This window comes from Excalfactoria chinensis, chromosome 6 (genome assembly GCF_039878825.1).
Source record: "Excalfactoria chinensis isolate bCotChi1 chromosome 6, bCotChi1.hap2, whole genome shotgun sequence".
Classification (NCBI taxonomy): Eukaryota; Metazoa; Chordata; class Aves; order Galliformes; family Phasianidae; genus Excalfactoria; species Excalfactoria chinensis.
This window is the reverse complement of record NC_092830.1, coordinates 21163604-21185127: the sequence shown is the minus strand read 5'-3', so window position 1 is coordinate 21185127 and position 21524 is coordinate 21163604. Positions and strand designations below refer to the sequence as shown.

The 21524-nt window shown below is 39.9% G+C and overlaps 1 protein-coding gene across 1 annotated transcript; it reads left to right on the top strand.

Moving 5' to 3' along the window:
• The first annotated feature begins 2392 nt into the window (after nt 1-2392).
• On the top strand, nt 2393-16789 carry RBP3 (retinol binding protein 3). The gene is made up of 4 exons (XM_072340256.1): nt 2393-5440; nt 11867-12057; nt 14580-14722; nt 16461-16789. The coding sequence occupies exons 1-4, from the start codon at nt 2393-2395 to the stop codon at nt 16787-16789; spliced, it is 3711 nt and encodes a 1236-aa protein (XP_072196357.1).
• The last annotated feature ends 4735 nt before the right edge of the window (nt 16790-21524 follow it).

Below are 21524 nucleotides of genomic sequence, written 5' to 3'. Positions count from 1 at the left end.
TAAATGTTGTACTTTCTTATTCTTCATTAAAAAAAACAAAAAACAAACAAAAACAAACAAAAAACAAACAAACAAAAACCCCACAGAATCCTGTCAGTTTAGATAAATACTATAGGTCTTGAAATTTGTAAGCAGGCTGGAAAGAGCACAACAGGCTAAACTGCTTAATCTGTTTCTGAGGGCTCCAGCACCTACATTCACCACTGTACAGATTATCTATGATTAAGGCTGGCACACCCTGGAATCTCACTGTCATGGTACTCTAAGCTTGCATTCAATATTTTTATGGTAGGATCTAAGACCTAAATTGAAAAACCTATCAAAATGATGTCATCAATATTGTTTTAGAATTTTTATCTAGAATACTGATCAAACATTCATTTTCTGAACACGATCAAACATTCAGTAGGATCTCTTGCAAATGGAAATGACAGTAACTTCTTGGAAAAAAGTCTATGTTTCAGATAAGAATTTGAGTTAGATTTTTCTGTAAAATAGGCTTTATTTCTGACAGTAACCCTACAGGGATGCTTAAGAGTATGAGCAGAAGTGTAAATTGGCATTTTTTTGTAGTACAACATTCTGGCTTCTGCACATATTCATTTAGGAACTTTCTAAACATGAGTGCAACTAGACTGAAGATAAATTAGTTTATTCTCTGTTAATTTGTCCAAATTCTTAGCTCACATACTTCAGGTGCTCACAAATCCTCTAGCAATGAGTTTTGAAAATATATTTATGCATTGCATGAAATTCTTTTCCTCTTATATTCTTTAAACCTATTATGTTTCAGTAAGTTCCTCTAGTCCTTGTGCTCTCAAGGAGAGAGAGTTTAGGTGAAAAAAAGAAGGGAATTTTTCTCTGTATAACTTCTCTGCCTGATTTATGGTCATAATTTCTTCTTGATGCCCCTTTGATTTATTTAGAAGAAAAGTATAAATTCTCTATTCACAAAGTAATAGATTCAAAATAGTTATAGTTAGCTCACATAGTAAGCATTAATCAAGCATGGAATTGTATAGTATCTGTGTGAATGGGCTAGTATCTGCACATATATAAAAGGTATACAGACATGTCAAAGGAAGGAGCTTCACAAAATATGTTCTTTACTATTACTGAATAGTCCAGAAAGAGTTCTGCACTAAACTTAATATGAGTGGTTGATCTGTGTTTCAGGCAGCCCTTATTCATGATACCAACAGTGTTCCTGGCTGGGATAGATCACTTTTAGACTCTCTGCTTATTTCTGTGTGTGGCAATAAGTAACATTTTTAAAGCAGTGCAAAAGCATGCTTTTCCCACATTTTCTTGGTATATAACTGAAGCTACCTCCTGCAAGCAGGTCAACTGAAGTAGCAATTTATTTCAGATTTAAAATCCAGGGATCTGCTCTTGTATGTTTTTGGCATGTCATACTGCAACTCTGGGTGCTGACAATTTACTTGGGTACAGCCTGAAGCTGCATACTGCATATTCTGATCCTCTTTCAAATGCTTAATACAATAGGGTCCCAAATACATTGTGAACAGAGGAAAACAACCCCCCACATTCTATTTTAGTAAGTTGAGCCTAAAGTCCATTGGCTGGGAGCTGTCATCAGACATGACCATATGTTACTCAATAGTATTACAAGTAAATCCTAATTGAGTGCAAATTATGAAGATTAAAGTCACCTCACATTTAGCTGCATTATACTGAAGCAAGTGTAGTTCAAAGTCTTATTTAAAATGCTGGCAATTCTCAGCATAAAAATTAACAGGCTGTCATTACCTTGGATTTTATGAGCTGTTTCAAATGTCTGGAGTTTCTTGTTTGGAGCTTTTAGAAGGGAAGAACAGTTCTTAGCAGCACAGAGCAAAAAACACCAAAGACAATGTATCGTCAACAACTTCTGAAATAACATTAAATATTGATACAGCTAAGTCACAGAAAAATCTCCTGGTTATAAGCTTTTTATAAATAATGGTGAAAGACTGTATGACTGCTGCTCTAATTGTGGTTAAGATCAAAGATCTGGATTTTAGCAATCCACTGCTAGAGTAAGTCAGGCCCTGCTTATAACAAACAATGTGTTAATTTTTGAAAACAATTAACTGCCAGAAAGATATTCCTTGATGATCGAAGTTTGCTACAGTTTTGTAAGATGTCTGTACAGTAGCTAGAAGCTGAACTTCATCTATTGGTGCGCTTTGGATGATGCATTCTGTTTTAATGAGATTAAAGGTTTAATGCAGATAAAAGATTTGTATCTGTTTGGTGCACCTGCATTCTATACAGAGGTTTCAGTTTGATTCACAAACAGAGGGACAGAGGAGAGAGAGCTATGATCTGTCTGACAGAAAAGAGCTTTTGACTTCTTTTAAGTACATTTTCTTTTTATATCCCATACAAAATGATTGGAGAACGTTTCTTTCTGTTTTCTATTCTGATCATGTTCAGCATATCTGCTGAGGAAATATTTCAGCCAACCCTTGTGCTGGACATGGCTAAAGTCCTGCTGGATAACTACTGCTATCCTGAAAACCTGGTGGGAATGCAAGAAGCCATTGAGCGAGCCATCAAGAGTGGTGAGATCCTGGACATTTCTGATCCAAAAATGCTGGCCAGCGTCTTGACAGCTGGAGTGCAGGGTGCTCTGAATGATCCAAGACTGGTAATTTCCTATGAGCCATCAGCTCATGCAGCTCCTAAACAAGAAACTGAAACTTACCCCACTCGGGAACAACTCCTCAGTCTTATTGAACATGTAGTCATATATGATAAGCTGGAGGGAAATGTTGGCTACCTGAGGATTGATTATGTCATAGGACAGGAAGCTGTGGAGAAAGTTGGAGCTTTTCTAGTGGACAAGGTATGGAAGACACTGATAAATACATCTGCCTTGGTGATAGATCTTCGTTACAGCACTGGAGGACAGATCTCTGGAATTCCCTTCATTATTTCATACTTGCATGAAGCAGACAAGATGCTACATGTTGAAACTGTATACAATCGGCCCTCCAACACCACTGCAGAGATATGGACATTGCCAAAAGTGTTGGGAGAGAGATACAGCAAAGACAAGGATGTCATTGTTTTGATCAGTCATCACACCACAGGAGTGGCTGAAGATGTGGCTTACATCCTGAAGCACATGAACAGAGCTATCACTGTTGGGGAGAAGACAGCTGGGGGCTCGCTGGACATCCAGAAGCTACGTATTGGTCCTTCTAATTTCTATATGATGGTTCCTGTGTCGCGATCTGTCAGCCCCTTGAGTGGGGGTGGACAGAGCTGGGAGGTGAGTGGGGTGATGCCATGTGTGGCTTCTGATGCAGAGCAAGCCTTGCAGAAATCTTTGGACATCCTGGCAGTGCGCAGAGCTGTGCCTGGCGCCTTAAGTCGTCTCACAGACATATTAAAGGACAATTACAGCTTAGTGGAGCGAGTGCCAGTGCTGCTGCGGCACCTTGCTACCTCTGACTTCTCTTCTGTGCAGTCAGCAGAGGACCTGGCCACCAAGCTCAACACTGAAATGCAGACCTTATCTGAGGACCCTCGTCTGTTGGTCCGAGCCATGATGCCTGGTGAAGCTGCTGCCCCTCCTGTTGAGATGCCGATTGCAATGGCAGCCAATTTGCCTGATAATGAGCAATTGCTGCATGCCTTGGTGGATACTGTCTTCAAGGTGTCAGTGTTGCCAGGCAACGTGGGCTATATGCGCTTTGATGAGTTTGCTGATGCCTCTGTTCTTATTAAGCTGGGACCTTACATTGTAAAGAAAGTCTGGGAGCCCCTCCAAAATACAGAGAACCTGATCATGGATCTACGTTACAACCCTGGTGGCCCTTCCTCCTCTGCTGTGCCTGTATTAATCTCTTACTTCCAAGATCCTACTACTGGCCCTGTCCGTCTCTTCACAACCTATGACAGGCGCACCAACCATACACAAGAGCATAACAGCCAGGCAGAACTACTGGCCCAGCCCTACGGAGCTCAGCGTGGTGTCTATGTGCTCACCAGCCGCCACACTGCTACAGCTGCTGAGGAGTTTGCTTACCTCATGCAGTCACTTGGCCGTGCCACACTTATTGGTGAGATCACAGCAGGTAGCCTCTCACATACCCGTACCTTCCCTCTGTTGCAGCCTGAGCAAGGAATAACTCGTGGCCTAACAATCACAGTACCAGTTATCACCTTCATTGACAACCATGGCGAAAGCTGGATGGGTGGAGGTGTTGTGCCTGATGCCATAGTGTTGGCTGAGGATGCACTGGAGAAAGCGGAAGAGGTGCTAGCTTTTCACAGGAAAATGGGGATGCTTCTGGAGAGTACTGGGCAACTTCTAGAGGCTCACTATGCCATCCCAGAAGTGGCTGAAAAGGCCAGTGTTATGCTCAACACCAAACGAGTTCAAGGAGGTTATCGATCAGCTGTGGACTTTGAGACGTTGGCTTCCCAGCTTACCAGTGACTTGCAGGAGGCATCAGGGGATCATCGCCTTCATGTTTTCCACAGCCATGTGGAACCAACACCAGAAGAACAGCTTCCCAACATGATTCCCAGCCCAGAGGAACTCAGCTATATCATTGAGGCACTCTTCAAAATTGAGGTATTGCCAGGCAACCTGGGATACCTCCGCTTTGATATGATGGCTGAGGCAGAAACTGTAAAAGCAATTGGACCTCAGCTGGTGCAGATGGTCTGGAACAAGCTGGTTGACACAGATGCCATGATTATTGACATGAGATACAATACAGGCGGCTACTCCACTGCTGTCCCAATACTGTGTTCCTATTTCTTTGAGCCTGAACCTCGTCAACACCTCTATACTGTCTTTGATCGTAGCACCTCCCATAGCACAGAGGTGTGGACTCTCCCCAAGGTTACTGGCAAGAGATATGGATCCCTGAAGGACATTTACATCCTAACAAGCCATATGAGTGGCTCAGCAGCTGAAGCTTTCACTCGCTCTATGAAGGATCTACATCGGGCCACAGTTATTGGTGAGCCCACAGTAGGTGGTTCCCTCTCAGTGGGTATTTACCGAGTTGGCAACAGCTCCTTATATGCCTCCATCCCTAGCCAAGTGGTGCTCAGCCCAGTCACTGGCAAAGTGTGGAGTGTGTCTGGAGCAGAGCCACATATCACCATTCAAGCAAGCGAAGCCTTGGCTGTAGCTCAGCACATTGCCAACCTGCGTGCCCAGGTGCCCCAGATGGTGCAAACTGTGGGTAGACTTGTGGCAGAAAACTATGCTTTTGTAGACATTGGGACTGATATAGCATCCAACCTCACCAAGAGTATCAACAATGAAAATTACAAAAGGATTAATTCAGAAAAGGAGCTGGCCAGGAAGCTGACTGCAATCTTGCAAGCTCTTTCTGATGATGAACACCTGAAAATACTCTACATTCCTGAACATGCCAAAGACAGCATTCCAGGGATTGTACCAAAACAGGTACTGTTTCTTTTGTACTCAGCTATATTTATGCCAGCTAGAAGTCAGTGTCTGAGTGAGCACTGAACTCCCTCTAACTCTAAGACAAGCCAGGGTAGCAGCTTGTGGTAGTAGATGGTAGTTCTGGTTCCATGCATTCTGGAGCCTTCAGACTGTGAACTTCCATCAGCAGCCATCTACCACAAGTAAAGATTCTAATGCAGGGCCTCTATATTGGAGAGAAAATACCTCATCATTTCCAGTCACAGAAAAGTACTATGGCTTTTCAAGCTATAATAAACTAACACAGAAAACTACTGATTAGAAAGTGAATTTGCAGCCTGAGGAAAAACAAAGTTGGTCCATAGTAAGTGCATATTCTTTCAAAACATGCAATTACATATCTTTTAGTGAATTTTTATATAAAAAATTCCCATACTGTCTTCTAACTCTGTTATACCAGAATAAGCCGCTCCTTTTGTACTAGTGGTGAAAAGTTGCTCTGATTGTATCTCATGCACAGCACAAGGTAGTCTCCAAGAGAGCTAGAAATACTTTGGAAGAAGTATCTGGGTGGAAATTAGGTGACCCTGGGGGGAAATTGATTTTTAATAATCTCCTTTTGTTCTTGCTGCTTGGTTTGCGTAACAGTTTGTACTTTGTTCTGAGCCTGCCTATTTATACACTGGTCTGCCTTGGCGATCTTTCTTGTTAATTGTTGTGCTAGAGGAAGCTCCCAGGAGCACTAGTTATAATTCCATGTTCAAATTAAAGGGAGGGTTAGGATAACCTGATACCTTTCTTGGATGGAGTTTGCATCTTTTTGGCTACTGCTCCAGTGTGGCTAACAGAGACTTCGTTTCCCCAGGGGCCCATAAAATTACATTTTTGAAGGGAATGCATTTGCTTTTGCAGTGAACCAGAGTATACCAAGTGTCAGGTAACTATTAAATGTTTCCTGGGGGAGGAAATCTGTGAGCTTCCACCCTCTGAAGTTTTAGGCATGCATGAATTAAGGTGAGTGTGATCTTTGTGGTATTATCTCCAAAACAAAGGTCAGGGATAAAATCTAAGCATTTTCAGAGGAGGGCATTTTTTTCAGGTTTGTTAACCAAAAAGTGCTGGCTCCATTTTTACCTCTAAGCAAATTCATAAAAACAAACAAGCAACAACAACAAAAAAAGAATGCTTAATGGAAATCATTAATTAAAGGATTGCAGTTTCTATTCCATCATTCTTTCCCTCTCCTACATTTATCTCCTACACTTCTCTCTAAAGGGATTTTTGACAGTGCTTCCTGCTAAACTGTTAACAAATTGTGGGTATGCATCCCCATCCTGCAACTTAGTCACCATATTCTCTGAAGCTTTCTAATAGATATTGTCATCTATTATCACTGATTAAAAATTATTTTATTCATGCCTTGAACGTTGAGAACAGAATATAGAAAAATTTTGTTTTTCACATGATGTGAAATTCTAATCCTGATAGAGCTAATGAGAAAATGCAACTATACTAATTAATACCACCATTTACCTCAACTCCATCAAGCAAAATGGTTAGAAAAGGTCAGGCGGGTATATTCATATGAAGGAAATCCTAGCAGTATGCATGAAAATCTGAACAAAAGTGAGATTTCTTCAAGGGGAATAACATATTCAAAACAGAGAAGCACAGGTCTCTTATGAGGCTAGAATAGCAGCCAAAGGAGGAGGTATTCCCAGCTTGCTGAAATTGATGAGTCTGGGATGACAAGAGACCAGAAAGTACCATTGAGATGTTTTTGGGCAAAAGAATGTGAGTGAACTAAAATTTAAAGTAAGCTTTGTTCCTTATGATTGAGGTAGAAAAAGAATACACAGACCTTTGGGAAGCAGAGGTACCTTCACTTCCTCACCTTATTGTTTTTGTTTTTGTTTTTTTTCCCCCCCACAGTGTTCCTGTCCCTTCTTGACTCCCCTTACACAATGATTGATTCTTCCTTGCTTTTGCAGAGCCAGAAGGAATGCTTTCTGTGGATCATTTCAGAAATCATCCATTCCAGTATCCCAGAGAGCAAAACACTTGAGACTACTGTGAGGTTTACATAATAGCATTAAATGCAATTATAAATTCATCTTTTTTGGACAGTTTTAAACAGGAACACAGTGGCCCTTTAATCTGTTTTATGCTCATTCCTTAAAAATTGAAGAGCTGCCTTTTCTCTTGTGCTACCAGCCTTCCAGCCACCCTTCCCCCTAATAGAGGGATTTCTTGATAATGACCTTGACAGTGAAGCAGATCCAACTCAATTAAATGGAAGTGATGATGAATAACTGCAGAAGGGATGGGATGGGACATGGGAGACAGACAAGTGAAATGCATGTAGACCTTTACATCTGCTACACTAGAAGAGCTGCTGAAGCATAATAGTGGGTAGTGAATACGTCTCCTCCATGACAATACCAAGGTCAGTGCTAGCTGGAGATCTCTGCTGCATAAATGCCGCTTTCCCAAGTCAGACTTCCTAGAGGCAAATGTTGCATATATGGTTTGTGAGAAGAGTCTTTTGTGTGTAAAGCAGAGCTCTTAGAGGGGATGAATACTCCTTTGGTAGCTATTCTAGCCTCAAAAGGGACCCATGTTTCTCTAATGAGTTCTCATCAATGTTGAAGTATTTATATATGTATATATATGAGTGAATGCCCATTCATTTTATGGATTTTTTTTCAATGGGTGCCAGATGAAAACTCAAAACTTAGCTGAGAATCATGTTTTCCAATGTAATCTTCCAGGGTAATCCAGGCAAGAAAATAACTGTGCTTTAAGCTTTTGCTGGCTGTCTTGAAATGAATATGTTACAAGTTACATGTTTTCACAGCAGGCTAGTGTGCTGCTGTGCTGAGCAGCCCTCTGCAGGGTGAAAGTACAGCCTCTCACTCTGTCCTATGCTTTCCCAGTGTGGACTGACAGCCTTAAGTAACCTCTTTTAATCCTTCTCAGAAAGCTGTTCCAGTGTATTTCAGCTCTTGCTTATGGTAACCTCTCCATTCTGGCTGCACTGGCTCAATGAAGGACAGAATAAGGATTCAAAGCCACAGTTCCAGAAAACTTGCAAAAATTATCTGTGAAAGGATGGATGGGGGGTTAAGTAAGATCATATGCAGGATTTTTACAGTTTCTAGAGGTAATTGACTTCATTGCTCTGGGAGGAAAATGGGTTGTTTGGAAGGAGTCCTGTGCAAAAGTGTATGGGTCCTTTGGAGTTCATGATCTGAGCACAATTTTGTAGTCTGAAGTTGCTGCAGTAAAAATAATCATCATGAAAATGGTATGGATAAGCACAAATCTAATCAGTAAAACATGCAAAGCCTTCTGCTACATTCAGCTCTAATGAAGCCTCAGCTGGAGTGCACAGTACCCATTCTTGTGGAATGCTTTTCTGTAAAGTTGTGACTCAAGTGAGGAGAGCCCTGGGAACAGGAACGTAAGTAAAGAGAAGAGTGGGCAAGAGTTATCTTAGAAAAGCTTAAAGGTTTTGAGATCTTTATTCAAAAGAAAGGAAAACAGGATACACAAAAACAGTTTTCAGATAGATAAGAGATGATTTTTAAATATTAAGGGAATAATCTGTTTCCTTGTCTGTGTTGAATGGGCCAAGATGTAATGCACTTAAACTGCAAAAAGAAGTAAATTTAGAGTGTTTACACGAGATGATAGGAACATCTTGTAAAGCTAATGACATACTGGACTGGATTGCCTGAAGAAGAATGTGTATCTCTGTTACTGGAAGTTTTAGAGAGCAAGTGACGATCAGCTTTCAGGGAGACTGCTGATCTTCCTTTGTTCTTGAGCTGAGGAACCCACTAGGCTAGGTGGTTTCCTTTCAGACTGCAAGGGTGCACAAAGGTGTCCAATGTTATTCTGAAAAAGAGATAAGTAACATTCCCACCCTGCCTCAAGATCTCATGGTTCTTAAACCAGTCTTTGGGTTTGCAGCAGCACAAGGTTAACTGATAGTATTTTGATCTGGAGGCTGACAGCACTAGCAGCCTTAATAGAGATAAGAGTTACACTACCATGGCCAGCATGAAATTTACTATGAAAATGCAGTTTCCTTTTACAGAAATAAAACAGCTTAGGGGAGAGATGAAAGGGGAGAAAGAAGGGAAGAGAGGTGCAACTGTTAAAGCAATTTGCCTATAGTTGGTGTATGAGCCAGTGAGGAAAATCCATGCTTATTTTCCAGGGTAGCAATTCAGGTCTTACTTTGTGTCACACTACATGTTTTATTTAGGCCACATACATGCAGAAGACAACTGCAGAATAGAACTGGACACCCTGTATAGTTAACCAGAAGAATTTCTTCTTGGCTTAAGCGATGTTAGCTTGGAGGTCCTTTAGTCTAGCCACATTGCTTATACTGTTCTTAAGGCACCTGAGGGTTTATATTTAACCACCAAGTCATTTGTGTGTAAATACTGCCTAACTGAGCAGCAGGATCTTAGTCTCAGCTGCATCCTGTCCTGGCTTGTCCTTGACCTGCAAATATAGCTCTGCCTTCCAAAGAAAATTACACTGTTGGTCTGTGAAAGTAGGCTCATGTCCTGAGATACCAGCTGCATGCAGCCTGTGTGCCAGTGTCATGAACTTGCAGTTTTCCAAGATAGTAACTCCGTAATGTCAGTCCCAGCCTTATCCCCTCCTTAAAAATTAGGGCAGTTTTTCTTGTTTTAAGAAAGAGCATTCCAAGTGCTTTTGGTCCGGCTTCCTTTTAGAGCTTTTGGAATAGATGTATTTTGAAACATTTTTCTACAGCCATGAAGAACAAGTAGAAAAAAATATTTCCAGGTATAGACAGAATGGTTATTCTTGATCAACGTGCTTCTGGTTGAGCATCTTGCAATTATTTTACAAGAGAAGTAAGAAATGTGAGTTTTCAAGTAAAATATCATTAGTAAATGGCTGACAGTACCACATCAGTTTTATTTGTGTGTTACCAACAAGCGATTTTTTTTCTCTCCTGAGGGGACCAGTACCTCTGAACTAGAAATAAGCTCTGTCAGAACAATGCAGGGCATGCTGGATATATTCCTCAAAACTGTGATTTGTTAATCAAAGTACAGTGGGCAGATCAAGTAGCATTGCTGTCACTGGGAACTGAATTGGAAATGACAAACTCAGCAGCTCAGACTTATATGTTTACAGTCAAGATTCAGTGGTTATTTTTACAAGGTACAGTGAGAAAGTACAGAAGAGGTCTCAACTGAGTTTGCTCTCAGCATTAGATCAACAACTATTGGCTAGAAAAACTTTTGAATTAGTATTTGGGATTTTGGGATATATAATTAACGTTAAAGAAGCTAAGGGCAGCTAGAAGTGTGATACAGTAGGTAATACTCCCCAAGTTAAAGGTAATGTGCTTAAGTTGCATCAGGTACAAATGTCTCCCAAGTTGCAGGTTGGGAGAGCACCTTCCATGTGGTACTGCTGATTCTTTGTTCTTGTCACTTGTAAAGCTATTTATTGCCTGGGGCTGAGCTATAGCAGAAAAAGAAACTGATTAGAAAGCAAGTATACAATCATTTTCACAAAGACCCTGAGGAGAAGAGCCCACATTGCAGAAGGTCACGTAAGTAATGTATTTACCAAAGTCTTATCTCCTTAAGCTAGAGAGTCTTCAGTTTTCAGAAATATGCACGCAAAACATAAGTTTGGCAATAGCAACAGACTTTGTCTCCCAATAATATAGGGTTACTAGAACAACTTTATTAGTTGGCTATGCATTGCTATGAAAAAAATGTCTGCTATTTAATAACATCCAGATAAACAAAACAAAATAAATCACAGCTTAGCATGTGAACTTCCAGGCACAAGGCCATCATATAAAAAGACTTAACACATGTCTACCTCATTATCATGCCAGCACATGCCCAAAACATGAAGTCCCTCACTGTCACAGGGAATGGCCTGTTATCAGTGGCTGGAACCAGTTTCACCTGTAGCCAGCAGCTGTTTGTCAGCTAAGCCCAATCAAGAGACTAAAAAAAACCCCTAAATTCCTTCCTTAGAAAGAACTGTTAGAGGAAACAGAAGGACTTGGGTGGCAGATCTGTTATAAGGACTTAGGCTGCAGGCCTGGGGTGGTTTTTGTGGCTTTCTCCTTCTCTTTGGCCCAAGGAAATTCCTGTATTTTTGAAAGGTGAACTGAGACTTGACAAATGAAGGCCTGATCCAGTTTCTTGACACACTACTGAGGCATTCTATGCTGGGCAAAAAGCTGCCAATTCTAAACTAAGTTAAACATGCAGAAGTTTTAATATTGTTACATTATTGTTCTTCAGACTTGGTCAGTTTCTTAGATGTGTCCCACCTGGACTAATCCTGACTTGCAAAATTCCTTTTGAACCTTGTGCCAAGATATCAGTGCCAGCAAATGATTTGTTTTGTTTTTCCAAACTCTTTCAGATCCCTTCCCCAGAAGTTTTTGAAGATCTGATTAAATTTTCATTCCACACAAACGTATTTGAAAACAACATCGGCTATCTGAGATTTGATATGTTTGGAGACTGTGAACTTCTAACCCAGGTGTCTGATCTACTGGTAGAGCACGTTTGGAAGAAAATTGTTCACACGGATGCATTAATCATAGACATGAGGTAAGCCTTTGAGTGGCAAATAACCAAACCTCTTTTAAAACAGCATTTTATTTGTAACAGTGAATTAGCTTTACATGGCTTACTGTCCTGCTTACGGAGTAACATTACTGGAATTAAATGAAAAAAGGAAGTCAGCCAAAGACAACAATAACCGTCTGGAAGTATATCTCAAGAGAAATTGTACTATCACTTGAGATGTTTAAAACAAAATATGCAAATTTAGGGGATATGCTGCAGGACACAATCCTGGACTTCACATCTGTTTTCTTTCTCTGATTTCTTTCTAATCTAACTCTGCATGTGCCTTGTATTAATTATATATGTACGGTCTAATTAAATGTTTCACTGCAGGCAGTGGTCAAGTCAAATGGTCAAACAAACAGACCATGAATAAGTCTGTTGCAGCATCTAGACTGCCATATCTGCAGTGCCAAATTATGTCGTGCAGTCAGCCTTGTACAGAATGACCCTTGTGCACAGAGCACAAAGGTGGCCTAAGGGCGTTGTCTTGCCTGAAAGATGCTGTGGCACTCCTAGACCCTGCTGTGCAGCAGTCCTGTGCCTTCTCTTTTGGGATTGTGTTGGGCACTCCAGTGTGACAACAGTGCTCCAAGTTTAATAAGCCAGAAGACTACATCCATTTGTTGTCAGCTATCAGTGCAGATAAACACCAGAAGGGTACATTTCCTGTAAAATATTTCTGTAGTTTACTCACTTGCTTTGGTTTCAAGCTAAAGTTTGTAAGCCCAAAACATTATAAATAACAATTAAAAAGAAGGCGTTTGTAAGAGCCAGTTTTTAATGCTGGAACAATTTCTTTTTATTGCTATAATGAGTCTTTCAAAAGTTGTCAGTTTTCTTAATTTTCTTCTGGGGTTTTCAGCATATGCAGGAAAAGATGAGCATGGCTCCCAGATGAGGCAGCATAACAGTCTGCCTGATACTGAAATCAGTTCAAGCAAAGATATCACTATTTTTAAGAAGACAAGAAATAGGACCAGAACTTTCCCTTTTCTTGCCCTGGTTCCTCTCAATTCAGTGCTCGTGCCAGGGCCAATAAAACATCAAAGATGATGCCATGTCCCAGATACTAAATGGTCTTAGTATAGTCTTTTTTTTTTTTTTTTTTTTTTTTTTTTGGCTTGCCTTGTTTTTTATTTTTATCTTATTTCCAGCCTTTGAGAAAGCACATCTGAGAGCACCAAGAAGACTTAGCCTCTGAAATCATATAAAAAGAACCCCAAGCATTTTGTATTTTGAGACTCTACCTGGATCAGCACGATTATTTTAAGGCAAAACTGATAATTCCAATTTTGCATTGGATCAACTGTAATACAAAGTGTCTCTCACCTTAAAAGTTCCCCTCCCTGGCTACTCACCAACTCCATATTTTTAATTATTACAGCATAGAGAACAAAGACACTGGTAAACTAGATAGCTTTCCTAGTGTCACACAAGAATTCTATAGTGAATGGAGAACTTGCCTGAAAGAGTTGAGCTAAAATTCTCACAGCTGCTCAGTTATTATCACTGACTGAAGTTTCTGCAGTTTTTCTGCCCTGGAGAGTCCCAGGAAGAGCTCTCCAGCATGGCTTTATTTCTATTGTCTTGTCAAAATGTTTCTTGTGTTCATCATCAGCCATGTCTCTTTTTCTTGACAAGAAGTTTGATAATTGGAGAAGCCTCTAAACCGATGTTTTCAGAGGAGGGAGATGTCTGACATTTGCTTTTCCTTCAAAATCTTCCCGACTTCACCAGCTCAAGTCTGTAAGGCATGCACTGCAGGGCAGGCAGCTGCTCTGTCATCTTGCTGCCTGACTTCTCTCTGGGTGCATACTTCTTTCTGTCTGCTGCCCATCCAGCTGCACAAGGTTAGCACTGCAGTATATATATATATATAAGGTTACATAGAAAAACATACCTTAAACACCTCTTTCCTTTCTTCAAAGTGCATGATGACATGTTGACTTCTTGGCTACATCTGACAGTCAAATTAATCCTCTTGGAGAGGGATGACTGCAGCAAGAAGACAACATATATCAGTGCTCCTCCACCTTGGCCAGTCTGTTACCACCAGTAGAGATGGCAAGACTGGGCTGTTTCAGCAATAACTCAGCAGATCACTGCCTCCTAATGCTGTGCAGTGACAGCTGTGTTCTCCTTAAGATTAGGTCAGTGACACTGTGGGTTAGTCAAAGCAGAAGAATAACAAGTCTGATATTTCTTTACAAATTAAAAGCCATTGTGTACTTTCTGATTTTTTTTTTTCATTTTTTTTTTTTCCAGGTAGAATCAAGAGAAATACAGATTTTTCTGTGTTTTGCTTACATTTGTAGCCAATTGTAGGCAGTAACAATCCCAGACTGCTAGATGCAACTTTGTTTCTGCCAATGGGGGAAAATAAATGTAAACACATCAAAATGTAGCCTTAAGTATCCCCAGTAATTATGTACTTGGAAGAGAGATTTGATGTCTGCAACAAATTTTCACTTGTTTTCTTAATATTCTGAATTTCTGAAAAGGTACAATATTGGAGGTTACACCAATTCCATACCAATCTTATGCTCGTATTTCTTCGATGGAGGACATCAAGTTCTACTGGACAAAGTTTATGACAGAACTAGTAACTCAGTAAAGGAAATATGGACCCAGCAACAGCTCAGAGGTGAGAATGATGATTTCTTTTCAGAGTAGTTTCACATTTCAGGTGTTCCTCGTGTTTTAAAGGGGGCTATTAGATACCATAACTCATTAGGTGAAAGCACCTGCTACAATTAGCTCAAGCTGTAAAAACAGAAATGTGCATCTCAGCCCTGTCTCTAATGTTACCCTAAATAATTCTTAGGAGTGTAACATGTTTGATGGATAAGTTTATTAAATGGTTCCCAGAATTCTAGCTGAATACAGTAGACAGCAGTTATGACTTACTGCTATGAAGCTGACAAAAAATGCTGCTTAAACTTCTAGTAATGCTTCTTCCAAAACTCACTTAAGTTTTACATGTAGCATTTCAGTTTCTCCCTTTGTGATCCATCAGATACTATTTCAGAAGATGAGAACATGGGCAGATTGTCTAGAGATGGAAGAGAGGCATTAAATTCCGCACACCTGAGTGCATTTGGACCACTTGGTGATGTGTCACACCCCACCACATTGTCCACAGAAGTTGAAGGGGTGCTGCAACATGCAGGGAGAGAGATCTTCAGTGTTCATAAAGGGTAGTTAGAGAACAAAACAGCCTTAAATACTGGCTTTAATTCTTTTCCCCTTTAAAGCTGAGACACTTCTGATAGAGGTGTCACATGGTATCTGCAGTTACTGTCTTTAAGCATACTGAAATGGTTAAACTTTGTGGCAGGCTGCAGGGTCCATCTATTCTCTCAGACAGTTAGAGGTGGGCTGTGCTAAGGGGTATGATTACTATAGACACATTCCAGTTCCCATCAAAGAGATCAGGCCAACTCATATTAACTTCGAAGGAGCTGGATCTGGTCCTGTATCATACGTATCTACTGTGAAAAAGGTCTTCTAATGGGTATTAAGTCTACAGTGAAATGAGAAGACAAGAAATGGTGTGAAAATTAAGTACCATGCTACTGGCTTCTCTCTTATAGCTTAGTATGAGAGCTAGATGTCATACTATAACTTAAAGAATGATATTTTTAAAGCAGTTTTAAGTAACTTTCACGTTATCAAGTTCCAGTTATGACACACTGGTCATATTTACAATGATCTAAGCCTTCAAAAAGTACTCAGTGTACTCCGATATATTGAAAATATGATGCAAGAAAGCTACTCCTGTCAGCTGGTTTATGTAAGAGAATGAAACAACTTGGCTGACATAAAAAATAAGGGGGTATTTGTTGAAGGGCCTGGGACAAAGGCTGTGTAACAGCTTCCATTTATAGACTATAAAAAGCCTGTGGGAAACCACTGTAATTATAGTTTCATAAAATGCCGCCTGCATAGTTTGGAGGCTAAGCATGATGACAGCCATATTCCTAGAGCAGAGATGAGAATGTAATTGAAGATGCTGCTGGCTGAGTTTTGAGTCCTTCTGTGAAAGCAGTGAAAAAGTCTGTTTTCCTCACCTGCATATTGCACTGCTTCAGAAGCTCTAGTGGAAGTCCAAGCCACTGGAGAATCAGCAGTGATAACCATGAGCTGGCCTCCCAGCTGTTGGAGATCATACACTCACCACACAGAGTGACAGTCTTTTTAATACTGTAGAGACTAGAATAGGGGGGAAAAAGTGATTTGATAACATCATAGATGCAAAGTAGGTTTTCAAACTTCTTTGTTAATTAATAGCAAGTAGGAAGTTAGGTAAATATTGGCTTAGTTACACAAATAAATCTCTGAAAATGGCCAAATTTTGTGATGCTTTTTGTCCTTTCTGGCAGGAGAGAGGTATGGCTCCCAGAAAGGACTTATAATCCTCACCAGTGCTGTGACAGCTGGGGCTGCTGAGGAGTTTGTCTTCATAATGAAGAGGCTGGGCAGAGCTCTCATCATTGGGGAACAGACCAGTGGTGGGTCCCATTCCCCGAAGACATACCAAGTAGATGGTACCAACTTCTACATCATCATCCCCACAGCAAGATCAGTCATCTCTGCAGAGAGCACCTCTTGGGAAGGGAAAGGGGTGTCCCCTCACATGGAAACACCAGCAGTAACAGCCCTCATCAAAGCAAAGGAGGTGCTTGGTGCTCACCTGCATAGCTCAAGATAGCTCAACAGGGTCATGTCAAAAAAGTAGGTAGCTGTAATTTTCAAAGGAGCCTGAGGGACTTGCATTCTCATAAACTGACCCAATATTGAGTTTTGGAGCTCAGAGCAAGACAGTTCTAATTTCAGTAACTAGTGCAAAATTGAGATGACAAATAACTAACAGGCTGTAAATGTGTATGCGCATGTATGTGAGAGGATGAGAAAGGTATAGGTGTTTCTCTATATGTTACCTATTTTTTTACTGCCCAAGAACTCTGTTCTATTATGAGAAATCATTTATGCTACCCAAAACAATTCACAAGCCTCAGGAATTTTGCTGTTATAGGCAGCAGAAGTGGATCTGAGTTCCTAGCAGGAGTGGGAGACTTCACAATGGAATCTCATTTCTTGAATGAGCTTTTTGGTAGTTTGTTTCCTTGGGGAAGAAAGCCATCGCTCCTAGAAAGGAGTGGGAACTTCAGTTCAATTTCAGTAGTGAGTTTTTCCTTGTATGTAGTTCTAAGTGACTCCGCTTTTAACATGCTAGTTTTTTACCCCATTCTGAGAAACTCAGCTCTTTCTGGGCATGGTTAAGATAATTGGATATATCGGTGGATTCCTTTCCTGTGGTCAAATATAAATGTTAGTTTTTGCACTGTCCGGTTTTTCCTAAGATTCAGCTCCAAATAACAGAGATTTCCTTTGAGCTGTCAGTATTGAGGGCATGTGAACCACCTTAAAGCATTTACACAAAGGTAGAAAAGATGTGCCGGCTCCTTATGGAAAACGTGCACATTCTTATTTATACATCTGAATGAAGAATTAACAGTAGTTTTGAGGGTTTGTTTTCCAAACTTCAAGACCTAAGTGTCATCTCCATTTCTTCATTAGATGTACCAGTGTAAGAGAAACTGTTGATCACTGTCTGAACCTCTGATTAACCATCTGAGGCAACTGACAGGTTAGCTGCAGGAGCACAGGTGAAAGTAATTCAGCTGTGCTCCTGGAGGGGGTGGAGCCTGACTCCACCTCTCTTAGATCCCATTTTAGGGCTGACCACAACTAAGGTAGTATCTCTTTCTGGAGATTGCTTCTCCATGGAGTTTTTGTGGTGAGCCTCAACATTGGTGAGCACCCATCTTAGCTGAAAGCCTTGGCCCTGGTGAGTCTTTTAGATACCCTCTGGCTATTTACTCTGTAATTACAACTATACACTTGTATTATTTCAACTATACAATCAGAAATAACCTTTCCCAGTCTGCCAGGATTGCCCATACTCCTAATGCTTTTCCCTTAGATTTTGGCAGAGGGATGGAGAATGAGCAGAAGGGCAGTGCATTGGCTCTTTCACCCAGTTCTCAGATCAACACTCAGGGAAAATAATTGTATGGATTTAAGGCTAAAATCAGATTATTGTGTGCTCTGCCCCAAAGACAAGAAGAAAACAAAGAGATATCCTTTGTGCACTGCTAATAAACTAGTTATTAAGTGATAGTGTATTTCAGGGCAATTAACAGGATTATTGGAACAAACCTACTCCAAGCCCTACATTCTTATGATTCCTATCTAACCATCTCCCTTTGTAGTGATTTAGAAATGTGTATAATTCTAATATAGATCTCAAGATTCCTCATCTCTGCAAAATACCAGCTCTAAGTCAGTTAACTTAGAAAAATGGTGCCCCTAAATGTCACCATTTAGAAGCAGTAGTGGTTATATATTGCTCTTTGCTTGCTCATTTGTGATTACCTATTTTTAATCAATCACATTTAAACATCTAACTGTAGAGATCTTTTAGTAATCACTAGAATAATTTTAACAACAAAGTAGACTTTCCATCTTTTTTGCTGCTTGTTTTTCTTTCCAGTTACACTTCGTGCAATCACTAACCTGGACTCTTTTGAGTTATTTTCATACTCTGATTTTTATTCAGTAGCCAGTGGTTGAATTTCTCTGTGCTGTAGAACCATTTAAATGGATTAAAACTCATACAGCATTTTGTGTGAAGCAATATCTATATGAAGAATATTAAAGATACTTAATAAGAAAAAGACTGGGGTAGTCGATGAATGAGTAAACACTGGTGTATTCCTTCTAATGTCTTTTAAGCTTCTTTAATAATCTAAATGATCCAGATATTCTTCTTTTTCCTCAACATAATCTGTTGTGTTGTTGTATACACACAATATTGGTTCTCAAATGCAACATTTATAAACTGTAGTCATCCATTCAGAGACCAAATACTACACCATACAGGCACAAATAGCAAATCATTTCTTTGCCAAATAACGTGATAAATACTTATGAACAGTAGAAGTATAATGATTGGAATCTAGTTGGGAAAACGAGAAAAGAAAATGCATTTGCTGGTGACTCCATTTGATATCAATAATGCTGTAATACTCCCTCAATAGTAAGTAACTATAGAAAATTACACTGCACTGAAAATTTGAACATCATCAAACTGTGAATGAAATCAGTTATAGAAAATAGATGGTTTGTGGTTTAAGTTAGGAAGTTAGTCAGAAGTTGTCTTAGAAATGGACTGAATGAATTCTGAAGTGCTCTTCCAGCTTTTTGTACAACAGGAAATACACTGAAACCACCACTTTTCTGGTTCCAGAGCTGAGATGGAAGTTCAAGAGTTTGTAGCACCATTTCCTACCATCTAATCTAGAACAGCTTTATAATGGTTAATTCTGCTAATGTTCCTTTCAAAGTAAGTAAGAAATAAATGAGTATATCAGGCCTCATAGCTGTATGATCTACCTCATTTTAGAGCTCAGAGGGCTCTGGCCAAGAATTGACAAGCAGACTATTCATTTTTGCACTGTGGAATGGTGTGTTCTTGCTCTCTAGACAATGCTTGTAATGCAGACCCCAGTGATCACACCACAAAACTTCTTTAGCCCAGTTTTCAAAGAGTAGACTATAGGGAATTCATAGACTACATATAAGAAATCAGTGAAAAATGTTATATTTTTTTTTCCTCAAAATATCTCTAGTTGTAGAAAACATACAGATCCCTGCAGTCAAATCATAGCATTGAACTGAGACTAGAGGATTGACTTCATGAATTCCTCAAGTCCCTGCTTTTATTCAAGGACTACCTGTTCTAGTGGAGTGCCTTTCCTTCAGCAGGATTTACTTTCATCAGTACCAATTTGAATGTTCAGGCTTCTAGGCATAAGAAAATACCATCCAGCATTGTCTGATCACAGGATGCTGCTTTTTCTTTGTGTCAATAGGCTTCCTTCTGCCTGTGCTGCCTTGGTTCACTCAGCTTTAATATGAATATTTTCATATAAAGAAATAAAATATTCAAAATTCTTGAATAAGTCCAATGGTTTATGTAATCCAACTTAAATGAGACAATCAGTTAAATGTGAAACAAATAAAAGACATCCCCCCAACTGCATTGAGGGGCTTTGCAGTATTGTATTTTACACATAGGAAATCAAGTTCTGGTTCTGTTGACATCCATGCTACTTTGCTCTGATGTTGGCAGAGGTGTTGCTTGGAACAGAATGTGATATTGGACAGTCGTGTGTGTAAATGGATCTTACTTCACTAAATGCTTTAGTTTGCAGTGTAAAAAGCAATTCGTTTTCACTCAGTCTTTGTGCCAACCTGAAAAGGACAAGGCAGAATAGCAAACACTTCCCTGCAGTGGGGTTTCTGGTATGCAAGGAGAAAATCCCTATTTTAACATGCTAGTACCAAACTGTTCTGTTCCTGCAACTGGAGGAGGTGAGGACAGTATCAAAAGGAAAGCTGATTTTAAAACCTATTCTCTTCATTTTTTTATTTTTTTTAATTTAAAATCAGCTTTGGCATGCTTCATTACTGTTTCACTTGCTTTTTTATATACAGAAGGCATTTATTTAGGTACTTGTCATCAGTATATGATGTGGCTGAGTCTACAGAGAAGCTGGGTAGGAGTTTTCTTTTTTTCATTTATTTTTTCAGCAAAGAAATAAGCTTCATGAGATGCAGACAGGCTCTCTCTTGGTAGTCTTGCTGCTTGCATAAGCTTTATACCATAAGCAGAATGAAGATGATCGATTACTGCTGAGAGCTCTGATGATGCAGGTCTAACACCATTGGATGAGGTTTGAAGACTTGGCAGCTTTTTATCAGGGGCCAATTTTCCATATTTTCTCAAGATGATTTATATCAACCAAAAGTCAATGAAAGCATGCAAACTGTTAGATTTGGTACAGCTTTTTTCTGACCTAGGTGCAGCACACTGGAAAAAAACAGGCCCTTGGAGTAGACAGTGCTGAAGCAATGCACCAACATAAGACCAAAAAGCATTACACAGCTGATCCTGTCTTTTTCTAGAAGAATTCTGATTTTTTTTACATACAACTGTTAATAAAACATAATATCTTTCAGTAAGCAGAGAGAACGTTTGGCAGTAGTAGTACCAAACAACATTCAGTCTCATTTATGCATGGCAAGACTGATCTGGAAGTCGTTGATGTAAATCAGGAGTAGCAACACAGAATTATTCTAGATTTGCACTGAACTAAGTGAGATCACAATCTGGCCTAACTACTAATGGGAACTACAACCCTAACCACATATGAATGCAATTACAACATGGAGTCCTTTCTTACGCTTTATGGACACTGACTTCACAGTAAACTGGCTGGCACCCAGACAAAATGAGATGGAGTGAAATTTGGCCTGTGAAACCTTGCCATAAATGCATCCTTTACACAGTAAATGTTACTGGACACAAAATAAGAGAT

Excerpts from the sequence above, each read along its gene's own strand:
- RBP3 (XM_072340256.1), top strand. The coding sequence starts at position 2,393 with ATGATTGGAGAACGTTTCTTTCTGTTTTCTATTCTGATCATGTTCAGC. Across the intron at positions 12,058-14,579 it reads GCATTAATCATAGACATGAG|GTACAATATTGGAGGTTACA; the intron begins GTAAGCCTTTGA and ends ATTTCTGAAAAG. Across the intron at positions 14,723-16,460 it reads GACCCAGCAACAGCTCAGAG|GAGAGAGGTATGGCTCCCAG; the intron begins GTGAGAATGATG and ends CCTTTCTGGCAG.